The following is a 23,872-nucleotide window of genomic DNA, read 5'->3' on the forward strand; positions in this document are numbered from 1 at the left end:
CTGCCCCTGCCCCTGCGCGAGGGCGCAGGCACCCTGCCCCTCTACTTTATTTAAAAACAAATCAAAATTACAAAGTGATTATAGCCGTTAGCTTATTTAATTGACATTTTGGGCTTCTAAAATCTCTGCGCCCGGGGCGAATAGCCCCTCTGTCACCCCTAAAACCGCCTCTGGATAAAAACAAACCTCAGCTATTGAAATATTGCAAAATAATCGGTGACGCATTCAAATAATAGGACTGCAGAAAACCCCCAAATACTACACAGTAAAAAGTTGGGAATATAGATCTTAGGATTTTAGCAAGAGCCAAATGGCCCAAAATTGAAATGGCCAAAATGGCCAAAAAACTAAAATGGAGAGAAAAAAGTGTCAAATAGAAAAAATGCTACAAACAAAAAGAAAAAAAAATCAAAAGAAAAGTCTTTTTACAGGCTTAAAATTTCTTACAAAAGACCCAATCAGGTTTCGCCTTCTTTTCAAAGGCTCAAAAGAAAAGAATAAGACAAAAAATAAGAAATGAAAATCAAGAAAAAACGGAAGCAACTCCTGTATTTCTGCCTCACTCAAGTTTCTCAAGAACTTCATTACTTGGACGTTGGCAGGTTATTTCTTTTTATTCTTGCTACTATCCTGGTGAAAAATTAGGTGTCAACTGATTAATGGGTGTCATTTTATGAACAGTTTTTTGGCCATCAATCTGGGCCATAGGAAATCAGATCGTCTCCGATCGGGTGTCAAGAGGTTTATAAGAAACGATTTAAAGGAAAGAGGAACTTGAAGGGAGGGGCAAAGAATGAAGTTTTCAATAGAATAGAGTGAAGGGGCAACGTGCGTAGCTGTGTTGGCCTCAGGTAGCTTGGCGCTGAAATGAGTTGTTAGTAGTGGACGCAGTGTTTTAATCTGGTAATAAACATGGCCATGTCGTGGAAAGGCCGAATAACAGTCAGGGATTTTATAAAGGGGTTTTTAATCCCTTTGAGGAGGGGAAGCAATGCTTGTCTTACTGTACCTGATTACATGCCACAGGTCAGAGCAAGATTATTCAAGTTCCAGGTTCAAGATTGTTCAGGTTAATGCAAGGTTATTCACGGTTAGTGCCAGGTTAGTTCAATTTTAGAAGTTTACTTTTCAACCAGAGACAAAGATACCGCTAAATTTCGCTTTAAAGATAGTACATGAATATTCTCGGCGCATAAAATTTAAATCGATGAGTCTAATCTATATCATAAATAAAACAGTTAACTAAAAGAATTTCAATTTCGAAATAATTTCTATCTCGCCGGGAACCTATGATATCAAATTAGCACTCCTTGTGGATATAGGCTATAAATGGAATATAATAAAAAAAAATACCCATCAAATACTATAATACCCCTCAATCAAAATAATACCCATCAAACATGATAAAACCAGAAACCCTTTATCATTATTATTATTATTATTTCTTGTATCAAATTTTCAATATTTCTGATATGAAAACCTGTAATATCGAACTAACCACCCGTCGCAAATGCATTAAAAGTAATACCATTTATAAATGACACGTCAAATACACTAAAACCTAATACATTTATTACTAAGTCATAATTATTTAGTGTAGTTATTATCGTTTAAGTTTTATAATACCAAAATTAAAAATAAATAAACTATATAATTAAATTTTAAAAGTTAAGACTGTATTTAATTTCTACTCTTTACAGACTCTTTTCTTTAACCATTATCTGTTTATATTAAAATCAATACCATCTATAAAGCTACCCATCAATTAAAATAATATGTATGGAATAAATTAATCCTTGACTCTTTATCAATCTCAACTGCTACTACAATCAGCAACTCACTGCAGCACCAGCCACCTGAGGAAAACATAGCTGCGCACACTTCTCCTCCACCCCAGCCTATTCAAAAATTCAGTCTTTACCCCCTCTCAAGAAGTTCCAACTTTCTTTAACTCCTTTCTTAAGACATCTACTCAACCCATTCGGGGACGACCTGCTTTTTGTTTGGACACAGACGGATGGCCAAAAGCACAATCTTTTGTATTCCGTCATCCTTAAACTTGTACAAGCCATAATAACTTCTCTTTTATTACAGCCCTAAAAAGTGGGATCGAACCACATCTTTAGTATACATTATTGTTCGATATAATACCTCGAACTATCCGTAGACAATTCTACTGGAAAAGATTCAACAACAAAAAAAAAAAGCAACAAAAAAAAATTAGTAGACAGAAATTTCAGTGTGTCACAGTTAAATCAATCGGTTTCCTTTTCACCAGAGATAAACAGACAATTTAGTTGTACAAAATGCTATCACATAATACTTTTCGCTCTTTTTATTGGCTTAAAACTTCATACAAAAGAACCAATCAGATATTGGCTTTTTTTTTTTTTTAGTGGCTCAAGACTTGTACCAACAACAGTTCAATACAACAGCGGTTAGAAATGCAGAGTTATCTGGCCCCTTTCTCTGACATAGGCTTATGAAGTACTGTGATGGGCTTGGGAAAACACATCCCAAATATACAACAAAATAACCGAAAAATATCTTTTTAAGGCGGAGGAATAGGACAGTTAACTATCTTCTGCTTTATGTGTCCACCATTAAAATAATACAATTAAGTAAAAGAATTATATCTTGTGGGAAACCTGTAATATCAAATTAGCACAACACGAGCATCCATTAAAAGTAATTCAAAATATTAAACAACAAGATGCTTTACGGGAGTGTCTACTCTAACAACAAGGCTTAGAACATTCTATGAACTCAGAGAGGCTCGATCGAGAGACGTTTTCCTAATGGAAATAGGATAAAGGAGAATTTATTGAATAATCAAAGTGATACAACTCAATCAAAATGTTTATTCGATAAAAACTGTTTATTTACGAAGTGACTAATTCAAAATTTTGACACAACCTTTATCAAGTTTCTGAAAGTAAAGAAACAATGTTGTAAGCTTCATGGTTTATGATTTCCATAAATTATTATTTATAAATAATAAATATATATTAATATAGAAAAGTGCATTAAAGACATCGAAGGTAAGACATTTTTGCTGCAAATAGGACAAATTTCTGTATTTCTTTCCCTAGTCAAATTTTTTAAAATCTAAAATAGGTTTAGAATAAATTAGAGAATTAAAAATAACAATAAAATTTAGGTACCAATGGCATTACCTTTTATACATCCACAAGGAAGGATTTTTGGTCAGATGATATTCCATGGGAGTGGTAACGAACACTAAAAAGCGCATTGTCAGGATAGAATCCAAACGTTTCTGGGGGATCTTTACAGCAATTAAATAAAAAAAAAACAAGTTTTTTAAACTGAAGGTAAGGAGCGACATTAAAACTTAAAACGAACAAAAATTATTCCGTATATGAAAGGGGCTGTCCCCTCCTCAACGCCTCGCTCTTTACGATAAAGTTTTTTATTGTTTTAAAAAATAAAGTTGTGTGACAGATTCAAACTTTAGCGTAAAGAGCGAGCCGTTGAGGAGGGGACAACCCCTTTCATATACGTAATAATTTCTGCTCGTTTTAAGTTTTAATGTCGCTACTTACTTTCAGTTTAAAAAACTTGTTGTTGTTTTTTTTATTTAATTTCTGATCGTTTTTAGTTAATGCAGCTTTTATTTTGGCTCACCGTCATTGAATAAGTAATCAAAATTTGCATAAAAATTTTACTTTTCTTTTGCTAAACGGCTGTCTCTAAATTTGGTTCTGACGTAATTTACAAATTAACTTACGTAACGAACTTCTATATTCGTATTTTTTTCTTCTGGCAAAAAATACAAAGTTGCAGATTTTTGCAGATATGAGCTTGAAACCTCATATCTGTATATGAGTAAAATCCTATATGATTTTCATTGAAATTCTTTCACTTGTAGGGGATGTTTCCCCCCTCTTTAAAAAATAAGGTAACTTTTCTCAGGCTCGTAGGCTTTAATGAGTAATACTAAACTTAATAAAATTTATATATTTAGAATCAGCATTATAAGTCCATTCTTTTGATACATTTATTGACATCAAAATTCCGTTTTTAAAAGTTTCGATAACTATTGAGTCGTATCGCTTGTTTTTTTTTTATTACGTATATGTTATTACGTATATTAGGGGGTTCTCCCCTTAGTCAATACAACGCTCTTTATGTTAAAAATTAAAAAAAAAATAATTCACAAACCCCTGAATCACAAAGGCCGTTTGATTAGAATAGATAGCTCTTTTGAAAGCACTAAAAAAAACTGTAGCGTAAAGATCGAGGTATTGACTTGGGGGAGAACCCCCTCATATACGTAATAATTTCTGTTCGTTTTAAGTTCTAATGTTGCATCTTACTTTCAGTTGAAAAAACTTGTTTTTTTTTAATTTAATTTCTGATCGTTTTTTAAATAATGCTTGAAAATCCGGCGCCCCCTTCATAGAAAATGTCCCTTACCCCAAAGAAACATCCTCCACGGAAAGATTTTCCCGAGTAACCCCCTCCTCCAGCCCCCCACCAGAAAAAAAATCCTTCCTGAAAATGTCTGTATACTTCCCAATAACCAATGCAATATGTAAGCAATGGGCAAAGTTCATAACTTGCAGCCCTTCCCCTGGGAACTGTGGGGGATTAAGTCATCCTAAAAGACATATTTATTCGATTTTCGACTGTGCTGAACAAAATGGCTATCTCAAAATTTTAATTGGGCGACTTTCAGAAAAAATGACGGTGGGAGGGGGCCTAGTTGCCCTCCATTTTTTTTGTCACTTAAAAAGGGCACTAGAACTTTTAATTTCCGTTCCAATGTGCCCTCCTACGATATTCTAGCACCACTGGGTCAATACGATTACCCTTGGGGAAAAAAAATAAAAAAAAAATAAACACGCACCCGTGATCTTTCTTCTGGCAAAAAATGGAAAATTCCACATTTTTGTAGATAGGACCTTGAAATCTCTACAGTAGGGTTCTCTGATACGCTGAATATGATGGTGTGATAAGGTTCTATAACTTTTAGGGGGTCTTTCCCCCTTTTTTCGAAAATCAGCCAAATTTTCTCAGGCGCGTAACTTTTGATGTGTAAGATTAAATTTGATGAAACTTATATATTCAAAATCAGAATTAAAATCTGATTCATTTGATGTATCTATTGGTATCAAAATTCCATTTTTTAGAGTTTCGGTTACTATTGAGCCGGGTCGCTCCTTGCTTACAGTTCGTTACCACGAACTGTTTGATATGTGGATGTTTTTTTTTATTTCAGTTGCAAATACAAAATGTGTTCCAAACGTCATTGCGCCCAAAATCAACTTATGTATTTGATACTTTAATTTAATCTTCTCTTTTTACAAGATTTCAAGAAATCAAACAGTTCGTGGTAACGAACTGTAAGTAAGGAGCGACCCGGCTCAATGGTAACCGAAACTCTAGAAAACGGGTTTTTGATACCAATAGATACATCAAAAGGATCAAATTTTAATGCTGATTTCAAATATATAACTTTTTCATCAAGTTTAGTGCTACCTATCAAAATTTACGCGCCTAAGAAAATTTGGCTGATTTTCAAAAAAAAAGAAAGACCCCCTAAAAGCTATAGAACCTTAATGAGAATCACACCATCATATTCAGCGTATCAGAGAAACCTACTGTAAAGGTTTCAAGCTCCTGTCTAGAAAAATGTGGAATTTTGCATTTTTTACCAGAAGAAAGATCACGGATGCGTGTTTATTTGTTTATTTGTTTTTGTTTTGTTTTTTTCCCCAGGGGTGATCGTATCGACCCAGTGGTCCTAGAATATCGTGGGAGGGCTCATTGGCACGGAAATTAAAAGTTCTAGTTCCCTTTTTAAGTGACTAAAAAATGGAGGGCAACTAGGCCCCCTCCCACGCTTATTTTTTTCCCAAAGTCACCCAATCAACATTTTGAGATAGCCGTTTTGTTCATCATGGTCAAAAATATGATAAGTATGTCTTTTAGGATGACTTAATTCCCCGAAGTACCCAGAGGGAGGGCTAAAAGTTATGAACTTTACCCAATTTTAAAATATAGTTTTGGTTTTTGGGAAGTATACATACTTTTTCAGGTGGTTTTTTTTCTGGTTGTGGGTGGGATGGGTGGGTCGGTGGTTATGTTGGAGGATCTGTTCATGAAGGAAGTTTTCATGGGGGAAGAAAAGTTGCCATGAAGGGGGCGCCGGACTTGCCAGCATTATTTATTGGTTATTGGGAAGTATACAACCATTTTCAGGAAGGATTTTTTCTGGAGGGGGGGGGGCTAGAGGAGGGTGTTACTCTGGAGAATATTTCTGTGGAGTATGTTTCTTTGGGGTAAGGGACATTTCTATGAAGGGGGCGCCGGATTTCCAAGCATTATTTAAAAAATGATCAGAAATTAAATAAAAAAAAACAAGTTTTTTTTAACTGAAATGTAAGAAGGAATATTAGAACTTAAAACGAAAAGAAATTATAACGTATGTGAGGGGGTTATCCCCCAAGTCAATACCTCGCTAGTTACGCTACAATTTTTTTTCAGTGATTTCAAAAGATCTCTATATTCTAATTAACCGGCCTTTGTGATTCAGGGTTTTGTGAGTCAAAAATTTTTTTAACTTTTAGCGTAAAGAGGGTGTTCTTGACTAAGGCGAGAACCCCTTCATATACGTAATAACATATACATAATAAAAAAACAATAAAAAAACAAGCGATACGGCTCAATAGTAATCGAAACTTTTAAAAGCGGAATTTTGATGTCAATAAATGTATCAAAAGAATGTGTTTATAATGCTGATCCTAAATATATAAATTTTATTAAGTTTAGTATTACTCATCAAAGGCTACGAGCCTGAGAATATTTACTCGATTTTTTAAAGAGGGGTAAATATCCCCTACAAGTGAAAGAATTTTAATGAAAATCACACAGTCAGATTCAGCGTATCAGAAAACCCTATTACATAGGTTTCAAGCTCATATCTACAAAAATCTGCAACTTTGTATTTTTTACCAGAAGAAAAATATACGAATATAGAAGTTAGTTACGTAAGTTAATTTGTAAAGACATCCATTCAGCAAAAGAAAAGTAAAATTTTTATGCAAATAAAAGCTGCATTAACTAAAAAACGATCAGAAATTAAATAAAAAAAACAAGTTTTTTAAACTGAAAGTAAGGAGCGACATAAAACTTAAACCTAAAAGAACTTAGTCTGTATATGACCGGCACTGTCCACAATGCATCGCTCTTTACGATAAATTTTTACTCTGTCTCACAAATTTATTCTTTAAAACAATAAAAACTTTAGCATAAAGAGTGAAGTGTTGAAGAGGTGAACGTGCCTTTTCCATACGGAATCATTTCTGTTCGTTTTAAATTTTAATGTTGCTCCTTACTTTCAGTTTAAAAAACTTGTTTTTTTATTATTTAATCAGCATAAAAGATTGTGTAGCCTTTGTGTTGTTTGAATCACCTTAAGGATTTCATCATAACTGTCTTTGCAATATGACGGTCTTTATTGATGCAATATGAAATCTTATTCAAACGGTGTATCCCCTTAACATGAGTGTACTCTGAGAGCGAAAAAATTCAGCCTGCTAAGCCTCCCATACCCACGATCATCACCTCAACCAGTATCATTATCATCATTATAACCATATCCTCAAAACCTGGTCCATCCACTATCGCCAAACCGATATCTACATTGTTTCAGGGGATTACTTCGAAAACGTGTATTCTGCATAAATGCACAAAATAAGAACCTAGCTACCCAATTTACTTCATTAGGCATATATTGTTAAAATTAATATGTTTTTTGAGCGGTCATTGGGGAGAAAAACATCTCCTCCGTCTGATTTGCGCGCATGACTGTAGATGTCTTTTTTTTTAAGGCAAGAAAGAAGGATCATTCCCCGAAAAATGTAAGGGGGCAACTGCCCCCTCTGCCTCACCATTAATTGACACCCCTGAAACAAAAAATATTATTCAAGAACGGAGAAACGAACTGCTGTCAAATCCCCTTTTTATTATTAATATATTAGTATATTTAATTTTTTTAAAATAAGTATTTAATCCTCATAAAGAAGAACTTTGATTTCTTGAAAAAGAGGTCTTCCTCATAAGAAGAAGATCTTTAGAGTTCGATTTTCACCAAAAAGAACAAGGGTGAAATTACAAAACTCCATTAAATTGACGAAAAAGCAATCTATCAAATAGGTACAGGAGGTTGGAAGATTGAGCAAAGATTACTTGTTACTGAAAACTTCTTTACCATAAGAATTAATTTATGAGATCCATTAGAAGTTTGAGGAAACAAACCCTTAGCTGAATTTGCTTTTCACAGATACACATGATTTTCTATAATATTGAAAGATGAATTTAGAATTCAAACAGGGAAACACTTAGATTTAGATACACCTCTGGATAACTCTCGAAGAAGAAACTCAAACGCTATAACTACACTAAGGGGAGGGGGCGGATTATTAAAATAAGAGTAGCTAAGTAACCGGGGGATTAAGCAGAAGACTTTATACCAAGGTATAATGTAATTCAGAGGCATCCAAAGTAGTTAAATAGGAATAAAATGAAATAAAAAATATATATAAATATATGTTTTTGAACAATACGTAGCAGAAATTACGCTCTACTCAGGCTTGGCTTCTGCCTTCAATGTAGACTGTTTGTTAATAGTAAAAGTACTTAACATCAGATATAACTGACGATAATTCACCTGAAGACTCTAACGCTATGATTGAACTGAGGGAAGGGGTAGATTATTAATACAAATACAGTCATTGAAGGATGAAAAATACTCCTTGAAGAAATTAGGTTCAGAAACCTTGAAAAGTCAAGACAAAGGTATATTTGGCACCCAAAGTAGTTGACAGGAAAGAAATTTAATGAAAAAACAATGTATGTATCAATGTATATGTATATATATGTATATATGTTTTTCAACAGTATGTTGCATAAATTATGCCCGTATCATGGACTGGGCTTCTGCCTGCAGCGTTGACTTTTGAGTCATGACTAAAGAAGAACTTACTAGGAAATGAGCATAGACAAAAGTTTAAACAAGGAAATTCTTAAATTCGGATGTGTCAGTAATTTTCCAGGGTGGGAATCAAGCCCCACGAAAGAAATAAAGAAAGGGGGTAGACAGGTAGCATTAGTAAATTTGAGCAATGGAGGGGATGAAATTTGACATTAAAGGAATATAATGAAGAATAAAAGATGAATTTGAGACTTCAGACTTCATATATATATATATATATATATATATATATATATATATATATATATATATATATATATATATATATATATATATATATATATATATATATATATATATATATATATATATATATATATATATACATACTAAGTGAGAAGTCCAAATAAATATGTAACTATATGTTGAACCAAGGGACGTACGCAGGGGGGGGGGCCTCCGGCCCCCCCGAAATCTCACGATTTTTTTCATTTTCCCATAATTTTCTGATTTTTCTCACAGAATAATGGGTTTGAAGGATTTGCCCCCCCCCCCGAAACAAATTGCCCCCCCCCCGAAACAAATTCCTACGTACGTGCCTGGTTGAACCCACCCTCCCTTCTTTTAGACTTGACTTCATTCATCAACACTGATATTTCGGTGGTAATGAAAGACTGCCAAAAGCATTAGCGGCTAAAGCATTAACTCCTGCAATATCAAACGAACCTCTTCCAGCTTTTTATCATGTAATAAAATCACTTTAATAGTTTCGACAGCTGATGAGATCCAGACGGAAACAATGTTAAGCAATTTTTGTTTTGTGTGAAATTTTTACTTTTATGGGACGTGGTTCTAGAATTAATTTTCAAACCCTTGGATGTATATTTACAGACGTGGTCAAAATTTTAATTGACATATGGGGCAACATTAACAGAATGCACCCCCTCAATTGGTTTGGTTCGAAAGCGGTTGACATCGGGATAATTTCACTTAGTCATGAGAGTTGAAACTCAAAAATAAGAAACGTAAGCCCGTGTGATGTAGTCCTTAGCAAAAAAAAAAACAATGAAAAGGCTATTTAAGCAAAATGACAGATACAATGGAGTTCAGGAGCCCACTCAGGATCCATCTTGGAATATTGGCTATCTCAAAAAAAGGGCTATCATAGATTATGTCAAAGGAACATTCTAGCCACTAGAAAACTCTTTTTCGCTTCAATTTTGAAAAGTTTTCAATTTTGAAAACTCTGTTTCTTATCTTTTACTTTGACAGTTCCCCACTCCAGAAGAAGGGGGACAGGGCTTTCTCTGAAACCTTGGGTAAGCTAAAGTTAATACTGGACTTAGATCACTTTGTTGAAGGAGTCAAAAATGATAAAACGCCATCTATTGGCATGTAAATTCACGGGCGCCGATAGGATCTACCAAGGAAACAAGAGCTAGACTGCAAACCTTTTTTTTTACACCTAACTTACAAAAAAACCAACGTCCATTAATCCAATATTTCAATAATTTTCATCTCCAAGGGGAGGGGGGGGGGTTACCTCCGCACCCCTTGCCGCGCTATTATTAGTATTAAAAACAAGCTTTAAGTCTTTACGGTTAAAGATTCAACACCCGCCAAGTAACGAGATATACTAGCAATGAACATGTTATATTTCATTCTACGACAGCTGAAAGATATGGGAAAAAGTAATGAGAAAATAGTTAAAGGAAATTGAACTTGACAGGAATTGAAATTAAAATTGAAAAGACATGGCAGAGGAAAAAAACTAATCCTTGGATAGATAGGAGAGGAGGAGAAGCGCAAAGTTGTGTTGAATGGCTTGGTGCTGTAATGAGTTATTATTAACATTAGTTAGTATTAATTTAATTAGTGAGTGAGTTAACTTGATTAATCTAATTAGTGAGGGAGTTAGCTTAATTAATCTAATTAGTTAGTTAATTTAGTGAACTAACGAGCTTAATATTAATTAATTAGCTACTATTAGTATTAGTTAGCAGTGATTCTAAGATTATACTGTAAGCAGGGCCGCTCCTAGGGTTGGTGGTGCCTGGAGAAAAATTTATCAAGCCCCCCTCTCAACTCAAATATAAAAAAGCCTCAGAAACCCCAGCCGCGGTACCCCCTCCCCAGCCATGACGTCCAAGGCAGATTGCCCCGGTCACCCGTCCCCCTTGAACGGAACCCGGTCACCCGTCCCCCTTGTGCGCAACTGTTATCCATCAGAATTTAGATAAATTGAATTGCAAAGTTAACAAAATATGCATATATACTGAAATACGCATAAGCATACTAAAATACACATACGCATTCTCACATATAGAGCTGAGATACGCAAAGATTCACCTGAATGAAGTTTGAATAATTTCCACACTATGCCCCAAAAACTGCAAATATTTCGAACTCCAGGGGGGAGGGACACTTCTAAACCACCTTACTTAACTATTACGATTATTAATTTTTAGTTTTGTCAAAAATTGGTTCATGCCAAGATAATATGAATTTGTTGAAGGAGTTGAAGCATGAAAAGACTTAATTTCGTGGCAAATATTGAAAAGCTAGTTAAACTAAAGAGAAAAAGAAAAATTATTGTCCTGTTCTTTCGTATTAAAAAATGTGTGCTTCGATTCCATTGGTGTATTTTTGTGACGTATTTTTAAAAGCCAATCACAAAATTTATTATTCCTGGATAGAAAAATAGTCCCGACTTTTTAAAACCATGTTACTAATGCTTCAGGTTTACTCACGCTGAGTGACGAATCTGGACGGACAAGTAGGTGCAATTTCTTGAGATAAAAATAAACCCCACCTTTTAAGATCTGATTGGCTCTTCTGTGAAAAATATGAAACCACGAACAGTTCTCGGGTCATGTTATTTTTGACTAGTAAATTCTATGTTCCTTGGTAGTTAAACAAACATAGCATGAGACAATTGAAGTTACATATATGTCAGACTAACCAATACCTTTAATTCTAGGATTTTATGGGAGAATTTTGACACTGTAGTAAGAAGATAGTTCTGCAAGACTAAACAGTATACGTTTGGCAAGACACAAGATTTACTGACAATAGTGAAAAGACCTAATGACATTAGCTTGAACCCATGGACATTAGCTTCAATTTCCCAAAAAGCATCACGGCCAGAAGTTCAATGCAAAATGTAAAGAAGAATTGGGAAGACTTAAATGAAATTCTTCCAACAATTTGGATCCTAGAAAATGCCAGCTCTAAAGATTCTTGAAGAGGAGACATCCCACCCGTATTGGATTCCATTTTGGATTGGTAGGTGTATTTTAATTAACCTAATTCTATAGATTGGGTACAATGAGAGTGGAGAATTGGGGCGGAGGGGGAGCGTGTGAAGCTGTGCTGGCCTCAGGAGGATTGTTGCTGCAGTGGTTTGTTAGCCACAATAGTAGTGGTAGTAGTTCTATGGTTGATGACAAGTCCTATAATACAGTTCTATTGTAGAGGGTCTCCAAGAGGTTTGTATGCATAGAAAATAATTAGCATACACCAAAACCGTAGTCAAATACCTCTTGTTATAGAATAAAAAAAAAGGCAATTTCTCCTCTCCTAGAATGTTTTGCCTCCCCCTCATTCCATGGGAGAATACTCTTTCCTTTTGCATTTCTCCTGAAAAAAAAATAACCCCATGCCCTAGATTTTTAAACTAAATTTTGCCCCTCCCCCCTATATTTTCGTGAACTGATGTCACTAGGCATAGTTGTCCTTAGAAATCGACAGGATGGTTTATGTTTGAATTTATACGGACGACAGAAATGTCAAATTAAACTAATTAATTTCCACGGCCTAATGTGGCAACACTGACGAAAATGTCGTACTGACATAAAAACTTTATGATTTTCAAATAACGATTTAAAAAAAAGATGGATATAGGGGGCAAAAAACGTTTTTTACTTTGTTGCCCTAGGTTACAAAACACTATAAACCAAAGAATTATCGATATTTAAAAAAGAAAATACTCTTTAATTTCTTGAACAAGACATTCACAGTAATATACAAAAAATTATATATCAATACTTACTAAATCATCGAGCTCATTTAGTGACCTCTTGATCTCTTGAATTGCATCATGTGTAGAAAACTGTGACTAAAAAAGAAAACGTATTTATAAAAAGGGATTCTGTTAAACATGTTTCACGTTTATCAAATAATGATTTAATTAATATAACAACATATAAACATAATGAACAATACATTATTTTATTTTAAAAATAAATTAATTTGTTATTAATTACACAATATTATCAAATTATAACAATTATAATGAATAAAATGAATGACAAACTGATTAAAATGCTATATTAATTGAAAACATATTGATGCACAGATTAATAATATAATTAGGTAATTATCAAAGGACGTTAACAATATGACGACTTTTGTTTTCTGAAGGAGGGCTGAAAATAGTTATGGAAAATTGGATAATTTTATTTCAGGGACAAGAAGTAAAACATAGGGGAGCACGAGCATATTACACAGAAATATATTTCGACGGGGGCGCAACATTTTGATTGTGCAGGAGCGGGTAGGGGGAGGAGAAAAAAATATTATGAAAAATTTGAATGACACGAAAAAAATGGGGGCACGTATCCCCAAGATCTGTTTGCAACTCCCTAGATTTTGAAATACAAGTTCCCCCCCCCCTTCCCTCCCCTAATTTTCTGTGAACTGAAGCAACTCTTAATTATATTATTATGTCAGATATTTATTACTCATTTTAAGTATATTGTATTAATTAATGGTAATTATATATATGATGACATTAAATATAACAATTATTAGAAGTGCTAAGTGGTAAATTCCATCCTGATTCATTATCTTACATCTGAGTTACTAGAGATCTATCAAAGCAGAAAAGAAATATATGGGAATACAAATAAAAGTAATAAGACGAAACATAAAGAAACAAAAAGAAGAAAAGGATAAAGAAGAAAGAATACAACGAAAAGAAATAGAAAGAAAAACAAAACAGCGCAGGAAGTTTGAATTTTCGAAATCCAGAAATTTCAAAGTTTAAATTTAGAGGGATTTTTCAAGACAAGCACAATTCTCTTCAAAGCACTAATTATGAAATTAGGCCAACCAGAACACGAATAATAACATCCAAATTTGAATAGTGACACAAAAATGAAAACAAAATAGAAAAAAAACGCAATGACCAAAGAGGGAGAAGAAAGTATTAATACAAAAATTCACTCAAAACACAATTCAGAGTCAACCCAATTAAAATTTATTCAACAACACAATTAGTTAATAATATATTTAATATGAATTTAGAAAAATTCTATCAAAACACAAAATCATAGCCAACGCAGCGGCGTGGGCTTAGAAAACAGCGATACGCAAAAGGAATGTGGAATAGACTGATAAGTTACTTTCTGGTTTAACCTTTTCTGTGGAAATTTATGAGCGAAAAACCAAAATGTGTTCAACTATCCCACATGCGAAGTTTAGGCTGAAAATTTGTGTCTTAGCAATTTTTTTTAAAAATAGGCAAATTGCTTACAGACACCGCCATAAGTTAAGAAAAAATAAGCTACTGCGTTCATCAGAAAAAAGGGTAGTTCTCAAATTTAAGCAGTTTTCTTGAATAGTACAAAGTAAGCACTAATTTGGTGCTAGTAGTTTTGCTATAAAGTGTGCTTTTAGTACTTATTTTTGTATTTCGCGAAAACTCTTCAGTAATAAAAGGCTCTTATTGTTCAGCTTCAGACTGCTTTTGAAATCTGTGTTAAGTTAAATTTTATGAGCAAGTTGCTCAGAAATATCATCGCAAGGTTAAGACAAAGTAGGCCCTTGGCCTAACCTCAGAAAAAAGAAACAAAAATACCTTTGAGGTTTGTCAAATCTAAGCAGTTTTATTGACTAATAACTTAGTACATAATGATTTGATGCAAGTATTTACGCTTTTGGGGAACTTTATAAAATTCTATTTTTATATTCTATATATATATATATATTCTTTTACTAATTTATGGTTCTTAGAATTGAGTGTTTAACATTTTTATGATTTAGGATATATTTCTCAATAATTTATCTTCCGATACAGCCTAAAACTGCTAGTTCAACATTAATGTTGAAAATTGTGTTTCTTTGCATTTTTTTTTTTTTTTTAGCAAGTTGGTGCTACTAGTTTTACTTTAAAGGGCGTTTTTAATACTTGTTTTTATATTTCCTGTGTATTTCTCAATAATTTATAATCCAATACGGCCCAACATTGTTCAGCTCAGCATACTTTTGAAAATTGTATTTCACTGCAATTTTATGCACCATTTTAAACACAAGAAACGAAAGTTATTCGGAAAATTCGGAATTCCCGAATTCCACTATGAAATTCTAGGGGTGACGGTCAAATTCCCCAAAAAGCGTAATTTTACCCCACATCTTGCCTTGGCGGTCCTTCCAGTAAATGTCAATGGGGGGGGGGGGATTATTTCCTGCTTGTATGCATGTTTATTAACTAATACTAAATAATAAAATCACTTTTTTATTAGGTTTTTCATCATATGACGGAAAAAGGAAGGTGGTGAACGTGTCCATGAAGAAGAAGAGGCTATTTAATTTTCAAAGTTTCAGTTGAATTTGTGTTTGAATAAAAGCCTTTTATGTTGGGAAGGGGCGGAAAGCTCTATTAAAGCGACGGAATGGAAGATTGCAAAAAGATTAATCACGAAACTTTCATTTTAAGTGAAAAAGAATTAAGATTAATTCCCAAGATAGTTGAAAAAAATATATTGTTTGAAATAAAGCCAATATTTGACAGGACCTTGACTAATGATAAAGGAAAAGTTTTTAATGAAAATGGAAAAGTTTCTTCACCATAAGATGTGTAAACTTTGGGTTCAACTAGTAAGTTTTCGTAAACTAGTTAGGTCTTTACTATTTTTACATATTAAAATCAGTTATATTCGCAATAATATTTTTTAGTTGCTCCTTGGAGGGAGGGGGTAATATATTTTAGTTGGCTATTAAATGTACATATCCGATGACTAATTTTCTTTCCTTTTTAGTGTATCCGGTGATAAGTTATTTTATTTACCATAATAGTCCAAAACAAAATTATATTGTAGAAAAGGAAACCAATAATCGTCATGACTTAAGCTAATGGTAAAACATAAGTTTTTGAGCAAACAATAAAAGACAAACAACGGTAATTTGTGCAAATTCCAGTAAAAAGGCTTTGTTGTGTGCTTTTTAGTTATAAATTTTATACTTTAACTATAAAAGTTAACTATAACACTTTTAACTTAACTTTAACTATGTGGGGTTTTGTGTGCTTTTTTTACTGGAAAACTTCAAATTTCTTAATGATTTAATTTTTGAAGGTGAGTTTATTTTAAGCTATGCTCACGATTGAAATGGTATAGAAGTGATAACTTTTTATGATTTTTTTTTTCAAAATTGATAGGTTACATTTAATTTTAACATACCATAGTTTGAGATGTGGGTTTTTTCTCCGTCTTAAAAAAGGAAGCTAAAACGACTAGTAAATTATGCTATATATCTATTTTATGAAACCTTTTGTTGATCTATCTGGAGCCAAATAAAAAACAAGCCATTCTCAATGAGGCAATAAGTGGTCATGAGAGCAGATTTAAAGGAAATTAGAACTTAATTGGAAGCGGCTAAGAGTGAGGCTTTGTCTAGCTGCGTTGTTCTTAGGCGACTTGGTGCTACAGTAGGTTCTTAGCAGTAGCAGTAGAAATTCAACTGCTTTGTTGGTGTATTCAATCCATTTTATTTAAATGTTTGGTTTAGAAATTTGTTTCTGTACAAATTAAAAAAAAACAAAATTAATAGCTTGCTGCTTCAAGCCCATTTTAAATTAAGATATCAATTGGAGTTATATGGCAAGTGTTCAAATGTTATACAACACGGGTTATATCTTTGATGATTTATTTGTGAAAAAGAACGTATTGTATTTAAAATTAGATAGTACTTCCACTACCCCGACTTTTGGGGATTTTCCAGCTTTTTTCTAAAAGAAAATCGGGCTCTCCGAAATCTCCCCACACATTAAAGTTAATCGAAATTAACGGATTTTAACGGGAATTAATTGAATTTTATGTTAGCTTTCGTGTATTTACGAACGTTAATTTTCGTAGAGGTTTCGGAGAAACCAATTTTTTGGGGGAAAATTTGGAGATAGTGAATGCAATGAAATTAATTGACCACAGTTCCGATGCGTAATCTTTGTTTCGTCTTCTCCCACTTCTCCTAACAAAGAAAACTATATATGATCTACTAAATTATGCTATGTAACGGTTTTAAAAACCATTGCATGTTAGTAAGCGAATATGAGAAATTAGTAGCCTTTTCTGTCTTTGGTAACCCGTCATGTTTGTAGGGGTGATTTAAGTTCATCTACCTTTTCCATTTGCCTACTGGCAGCTAGGACACATTCAATCACTGCTTTTTATATTTTTTTAATATTACTTATTATACTTACTTTTTTATATCATTCTATATTTTGTTGTTTATATTATTTTGTTTTTGATATTAATCTAGACTACACGAACTTCCTTCTATAGTTAGTTTCATAAAGAACAACTATTAACAGCTGCTTTGACTCACCAACGACAAAATATAAACATTTTAATGAATTTCATTATCACTAATAGTTTTCATTTCATTTTTTAACAAATAGTTTGAAATTACTTTAATAATATTGTTTTATGACAGTCAGCTCTGACACTAAAAATAATAATTTATATAGTTATTATCATTATATCACTATACTAATGTTATATATTATTATAATATTATATAGCATTACTATTAATATATAATAATAACTATGATTACTGGTACAAATTTATATATTTTGGTATATCCGTATGTTTCTGTGTTTTTGTATTTCAAATTGTGCGGCAATGATGTTAAAGTCAACCCAGCCAACTTAGCAGCAACAACATGATTATTCGTTATCGAATGTCATTATTCGTTATCGAATGTACATGATTGTTGATTTTCATTATCTCGTCTAAGACAATATTGCTTATTTGTGACCATGATTAATTTCACTTTCTTGTATTTTAATTTAAATTACATTTTATTTTAACTCTCTTTATTGAAATGGATTATCAGTCTGAAATTATTTCCATAATTTTGTTTTTTCTTAAACCAGCTTTGACCCTAATTTTTAAAACAACTGTATTACCGCAAAAAAAAGAACAAAAAACTAATTGGCAAAGCTGTCTTGTTGCAAAATTATAAAGTCTGCATACATGTTGCTGAATAAGCTTTGGATAATTGTCAAATAAGATATTTATAATTAAAAAAACAAAAAATATGCATTATGCGTCTAGTAGAATTGCATGGCTATCATGTAAAATTCAACTTGATTCAGATTTATTTATCAGCAAAAAAAAACGAAAAAATAAATCATTATGTATTTTTATTTTAGAATGCTCAGTTGTATAATTGTTTTTTGTTTTTTTTTCGGAGAACTTTCCGAATTAACTCACAGCCCCTCTGGAAAAACCCTAAAATCAAGTGTGAAGCTAAGATCCGACAGAATACTGCAACTTGATCCGCAACAAGCAGGTCGGTTACTCAGCCTCCCTCCTCCTTCCCCAGAAAAACGTAGCAAAAGCAATCGCTTTTGGCTAACATATGTTTTAACTCTATTCTGATCTAAAATTAGAGACTTGTGCCATTCTTGTGATGATTCTCTCCTTATAAACTTGGTAGGATGTCTTCTAGAAATTTCAAGCAGGAACTAAGCTGGATTTTTCTCAAGAAAGCGAAACCATAGGGAACAGTTTGCTAGACTCAAAATTCATTAGATTCCTGTGATTGATGTTGTCATTTTTATTGAACATTTTCCCCAGAGTTCCTTCATTTCCTTAAGTTGAAAAAAGGGAAAGAAATTAATCAAACATCAGAATTCAGTCTCATTCCTCACAATATTAAAGCGAAGAAGAAAGCAAAAAAATAAGTAAATATTAGGAGCACCTAGTGGCTATAAACTAGAACAAGTTACAAAATATATGGCAACTTATTCCAAAGATAAAATTTGGTAATTAAATTGGTAGTCAAATGGAAAAAAAATTGTGAAATAGATGGCATCATACCCTCTAAGAATAAATTGGAAATCGACGAAAAGTGGCTAAATAGATTGCTATTTGTTCTCAACTAAGTATAATTTTGTCATTAAATTTGTAATCAGTTAAAAAAATTTGTCAAAGAGATAGTACCATGTTACAGTGATCAAATTGTGCAATATATTTGACAATATTAAATTTTGCAACAATACAGTAGAATGAGTTACAGAAAAAGTTGCTAAATAGACGGCTACATCTTCCCTACTGTCATGACTTGGTAATTAAATAGGTAATCAAATAAAACGGTAGAGATATAGCTAGCAACATGTCCTATCATATTTTGCAATGCTTGGGAATAAAATAACGGTAATACAGTAGAAGGGATGACAAACAAAGAATAAATGGCCTACGTATTCCCAAAGTGAGTTATATCACTGCAGTTGTTTTTTTTTTTAATTTTAATTATGCAGAAGTGCATAGGCATATTTTCCGGAACCTAATATACTCCAAGGTCCCATTTTAAAGACAATGCGAAAAAAGACACTGCGGGAGTCTTTGCTTCGCTTCAGCAGCCAAGTCTCACGTTGGTGAAAAAATATGCTTGCATAGGCGAACATTCGGTTCACTCCTATTCGAATCAGAATTATAAAAAAGGGTTTAACTGGTCGGTAACAATTGTCCCTTTTTTGCAGTAAAGAGAAGATGAATCTCACGTCACCATATGAAGAAATGTTTTTACATGGATGAATATTCGGTTCACTCCTACTTAGGATCAGAATTTAACAAAAATCGGCTCGCTAGCCAGCAAAATTGTTACTTTTTTGTACCATGCAGAAGGTGAATTTCCAGTCGTTCGACTTACTCCTGTTTCGGATCAGAGATTTTCTACAGAAATTGTTTTTCTGGCCAGCATAATTTAGTCATTTATTTTTTTTTTTTTTTATAATAAATAGAACCATCTTGTTTTATCTATCGGTAAAAAATTGAGCATTTTTTTATATCAATTTTGAATGAACATACAACGAATTCGCTGCGATTTTTTAATATTATCTATATATCGTTATGATGAATTCTCATTATATTACCATTTTTGATAAATATTTTTAACGCATACAATGAAGCCTTTTCTTTTTTTTAGGGAACTTCAGATATTTACGCTTTAAATCAGACATACCATCCGGAACTATCGTAACAACTTTTTTTCATCTTTTGTGCATCGCTTAGTAAACGTAAAAACGACGTTTAACCTTAGCATTTTTACAGTATCCGCCAAACTGGAATAATTTACCTTGTCTCCATTGCAAAAGAAATGATCATTCTACCCTTCAAATTTTTGCAGATAATATCAAATGAAGATTTGCATTAATCAAAATGTTTTACTACTCCTTATCCCTATTCGTTCAAATACCTCAACTCCTTTATCATTTTCCCATGCCCCAATAAACAACAGTCACTTACAGTAACTTTAAAATAATAATAATAATAATAATAATAAAATATATAAAGTGAATGTAACCAGCTTGACTTGCTGACAAGTCTTATCAAAGCATGCTTCTTTTACCATTGATTTTCGAGGATCTAAATTTTTAAGGAGAAAGGTTATGGGCCAGGTCTAACAGGAATACAGAAAAAAAAACTAGCCCCTCCCTCTACTCTACTGGGTTTGTATGCCCCTCCCTCTACTGGGAGGAAAAACAAAACATTAAAAAATTCCTCAAAAACGATGGATAGTTCTTAGTCCCCCTCCCCCCTGAAAGATTTCTGGTGACCCTTTCTGTTTGTTATTGAGTATACAAGAAGAGTGTTTTAAAAACTCATGATTAAGGTACCAACGACATTAAAAGTGAATTTTGATTGCTTGAGTTGATTAAGTAGAAACTTACACAACCTTGTATATGTTAAAAGATTAGAAAGAATGGGAAATACCATTTTTAATGGAAAAGGCCTTCATATGCAGCTACACAGCTTTTGGTAGTAGCGGAAGTCAGCATAAAAAAAAGAAGAAGCATTTCCGAAAAACCAGCCAAAAATCAGCCAAAAACAAATGGCTCCAAATACCATGATAAGGCAGAGTTTTCTTTTGAAAATATAGTTGTGTCTTTGGGACTCGTTCTTGTTTGAATTTTTACGGACGAAATTATGGCCAAATTTAAAAAATATAGTTATGCTTACTTGTTTTCACGATTTAACGTAACAACACTACCGGAAACTGTAATACTGGCCTAACCAATTTATAATTTTAGACCAATCAAAAGAAAAATCTTAGAAAATCCCAATTTTCAGATATGAAAAGACCTAAGATATGTACAGGCGAAATAAAATATTTTTATTGTGATGTCTTTGGCACTTTAAAAGGTCTAAAACTGTCCTTTTCCTTTAGTTTTCATCAAATAATGTCTCCAGAGCGCTACTAAAGCTCTTTACAGCTTTCATTAACGGAGTCTTAGTAGGAAAAATGATAAACTTGTTTCTTATTCTTAATAATACGGATTACATGCTAGAAGAAATTTTCTAAAAAGCAACTGTTGAATAAGGCTTTCTAAAATGCTTTTCTAAACAGCTGATTTGCCTTAAGACATAAGCTTAACTTTGGTAAAAGACGTTTCATTCAGTCATAAAATCTTGGTATTGATAAAGCTTAGCTTAGTTGTCATGGAAATTGTTTGATCGATTGCTTTAATTATTAAATCCGTCCTTATTTGCAATGAAATACAGTTCTGTTTACCTTTAGGTTGGGAAATGGGGCAAAAGTAGAGCTATTGAAAATTGTATAACGTTTTCTGTTACAAAACAAACACTGTTTTCTACATTAGACCCACTTTGGACCACAGGTTTTAAGCAGGGGCATCAATTGGGATGGGGATATTTGGCCTCTCCTCCTCTAACATTTTCAAAAATACCCTTTCGAGTGTTTTCGTTGAAAAGTTTTTTTTTGTATTTTCATTAACGGATTGCACAAACAACAAAATTGGCCCACCCCCTAAATTATAAAAAAAATACCACCCTCCAAAATTTTAGTGAATTTATTCACTGCTTTAAAGATAGGAACAAAAACAGGTTGATTTGTCTTCCGTATACACAATTCTTGAGTTATTTTAAGTTCCATAATTCTATACAGAGAAACAGGAGGCCTAATTGTGAATTTTGATATTTCGAATTGTGATATTAATTGTGAATTGTGAATTTGTGAATATGATATTTCAAAGTTTTCTGTGTTTATTGGCAGAAATTTTCGCACAGAAGTGTCAACCAGATTTTGAAAAGACGAGATTATCTTCGGAAAGAAGGAAATATGCAAATCAAACAGTTCGTGATAACGAACTGTAAGGAGCGACCCGGCTCAATAGTAACCGATATATAAAAAGAATCAGCTTTTTATACTGACTTCAAATATACAAATTTTATTAAGTTTGGTCTTAACCATCAAAGGTTACGAGCCTGAGAAAATTTTCCTGATTTTCGAAAAAAGGGAGAAACAGCGCCTAAAAGTCAAGTGATCTCAATGAGAATGAACTGGAGGGCAACTAGGCCCCCTCCCCGCCCCTTTTTTCCCAAAATCGTCTGATCAAAATTTTTAGATAGCGATTTTGTTCATCATAGATGAAAGGCAATAACTATGCCTTTGGGTATAACATGACCCCTCCACAGCCCCAGGGGAAAGGTTTTTTAGTTATAAAATTTGCCCACTGTTTGCGCACAGTATTTGTTATTGGGATGTAGCCATACATTTTTTTGGGAAATTTTCTGCTAGGGGTTTTTTTCCACGGGGGAATTTTCCATGGGGAGGGAAGTTTCAAGGGAGTGAGCGTGTCAAGTGAAATTTTATACTGGGGGAATTTGCCAGGATTTCTATACAAAATTCTTTTTATATGTTTAGTTTTCTCTTTTCCGTCTCAATTTTACGCGCAGAGTTGCTAGGAGTAATTGTCCGAGGTAAATTTTCACCGGGATTGAATTGTCTAGAGGATATTTTCGTGAGGAGGGGAAATATCCCAACGTGGAGGTGGGGCCGGATTTCCTGGTATTGTTTAAAAACAATCAGAAATTAAATAAAAAACAAGTTTTTTCAACTGAAAGTAAGGAGTAACGTAATATCTTAAAACAAACAGAAATTATTGCGCTCATGAGGAGAGTTGCCCCCTCCTCAACACCTCACTCTTTACGCTAAAGATTGAATTTTGCCCCAATTCTTTAACAATAACTCCTGATACACAAGGGCCATTTAATTAGAACAATAAGATACTTTTTTAAAAGCACTAAAAAAAAATTTAGCATAAAGAGAGAGGTGTTAAGGAGGGGATACCCTTCATATACGTAATAATTTCTGTTCGTTTTAAGTTTTAATGTTTCTCCTTACTTTCAGTTAAAAAAAACTTTTTTTTTTATTTAATACAATAAAAGACCACTGACGTAAGAAGTTAAATTAAAGTAAACTTTTGACCATGGAATTATCGGAAAGTCATATTTTAGTAATTTTTCTAGTTTCACTAGGAATTATTACTGGTTATTAAGATTCGACATATTATCCTGGCAAACAGAAAACCAGAATGTAACATTTGTTCTAAAATAAAGCCAAAAAGCTGAAAAGATTACCTTTGACATCGTTTTCATTGCTTAATTTTTGTACCCTCAAACAGAAAAAGCACAAAAGAGTCCTATTTTCAAGGCCTACTGGAACTGTTTTCTTGTCTGGTTACAGTAAGCTGCTATTTACAGTGCAATTATGTAGTTATGTATATATCTCTTAAAATTTAGGCACATCAAAAACAACAGAGCCATCAAGGTTTTGGGCAAAAATTTCTTCTCCGTGTGCAGCTCCGTTTCAAAATGATCACAT

The 23,872-nt window shown here is 33.1% G+C and overlaps 1 protein-coding gene across 1 annotated transcript in view; it reads right to left on the reverse strand.

Annotated features, from left to right (window-relative positions):
* The window catches only part of LOC148954169 (multiple PDZ domain protein-like), a 416,101-nt gene that overhangs the window by 169,731 nt on the left and 222,498 nt on the right, over positions 1–23,872 (reverse strand). Inside the window, exon 19 of the mRNA XM_089086188.1 lies at positions 13,011–13,076. Within this exon, the coding sequence (XP_088942314.1) occupies positions 13,011–13,076 (66 nt within the window). The remainder of the gene's footprint in view (positions 1–13,010; positions 13,077–23,872) is intronic.

Source organism: Artemia sp. Qi Xiang Cuo, chromosome 3 (assembly GCF_049724085.1).
Source record: "Artemia sp. Qi Xiang Cuo chromosome 3, ASM4972408v1, whole genome shotgun sequence".
Taxonomy (NCBI): Eukaryota; Metazoa; Arthropoda; class Branchiopoda; order Anostraca; family Artemiidae; genus Artemia; species Artemia sp. Qi Xiang Cuo.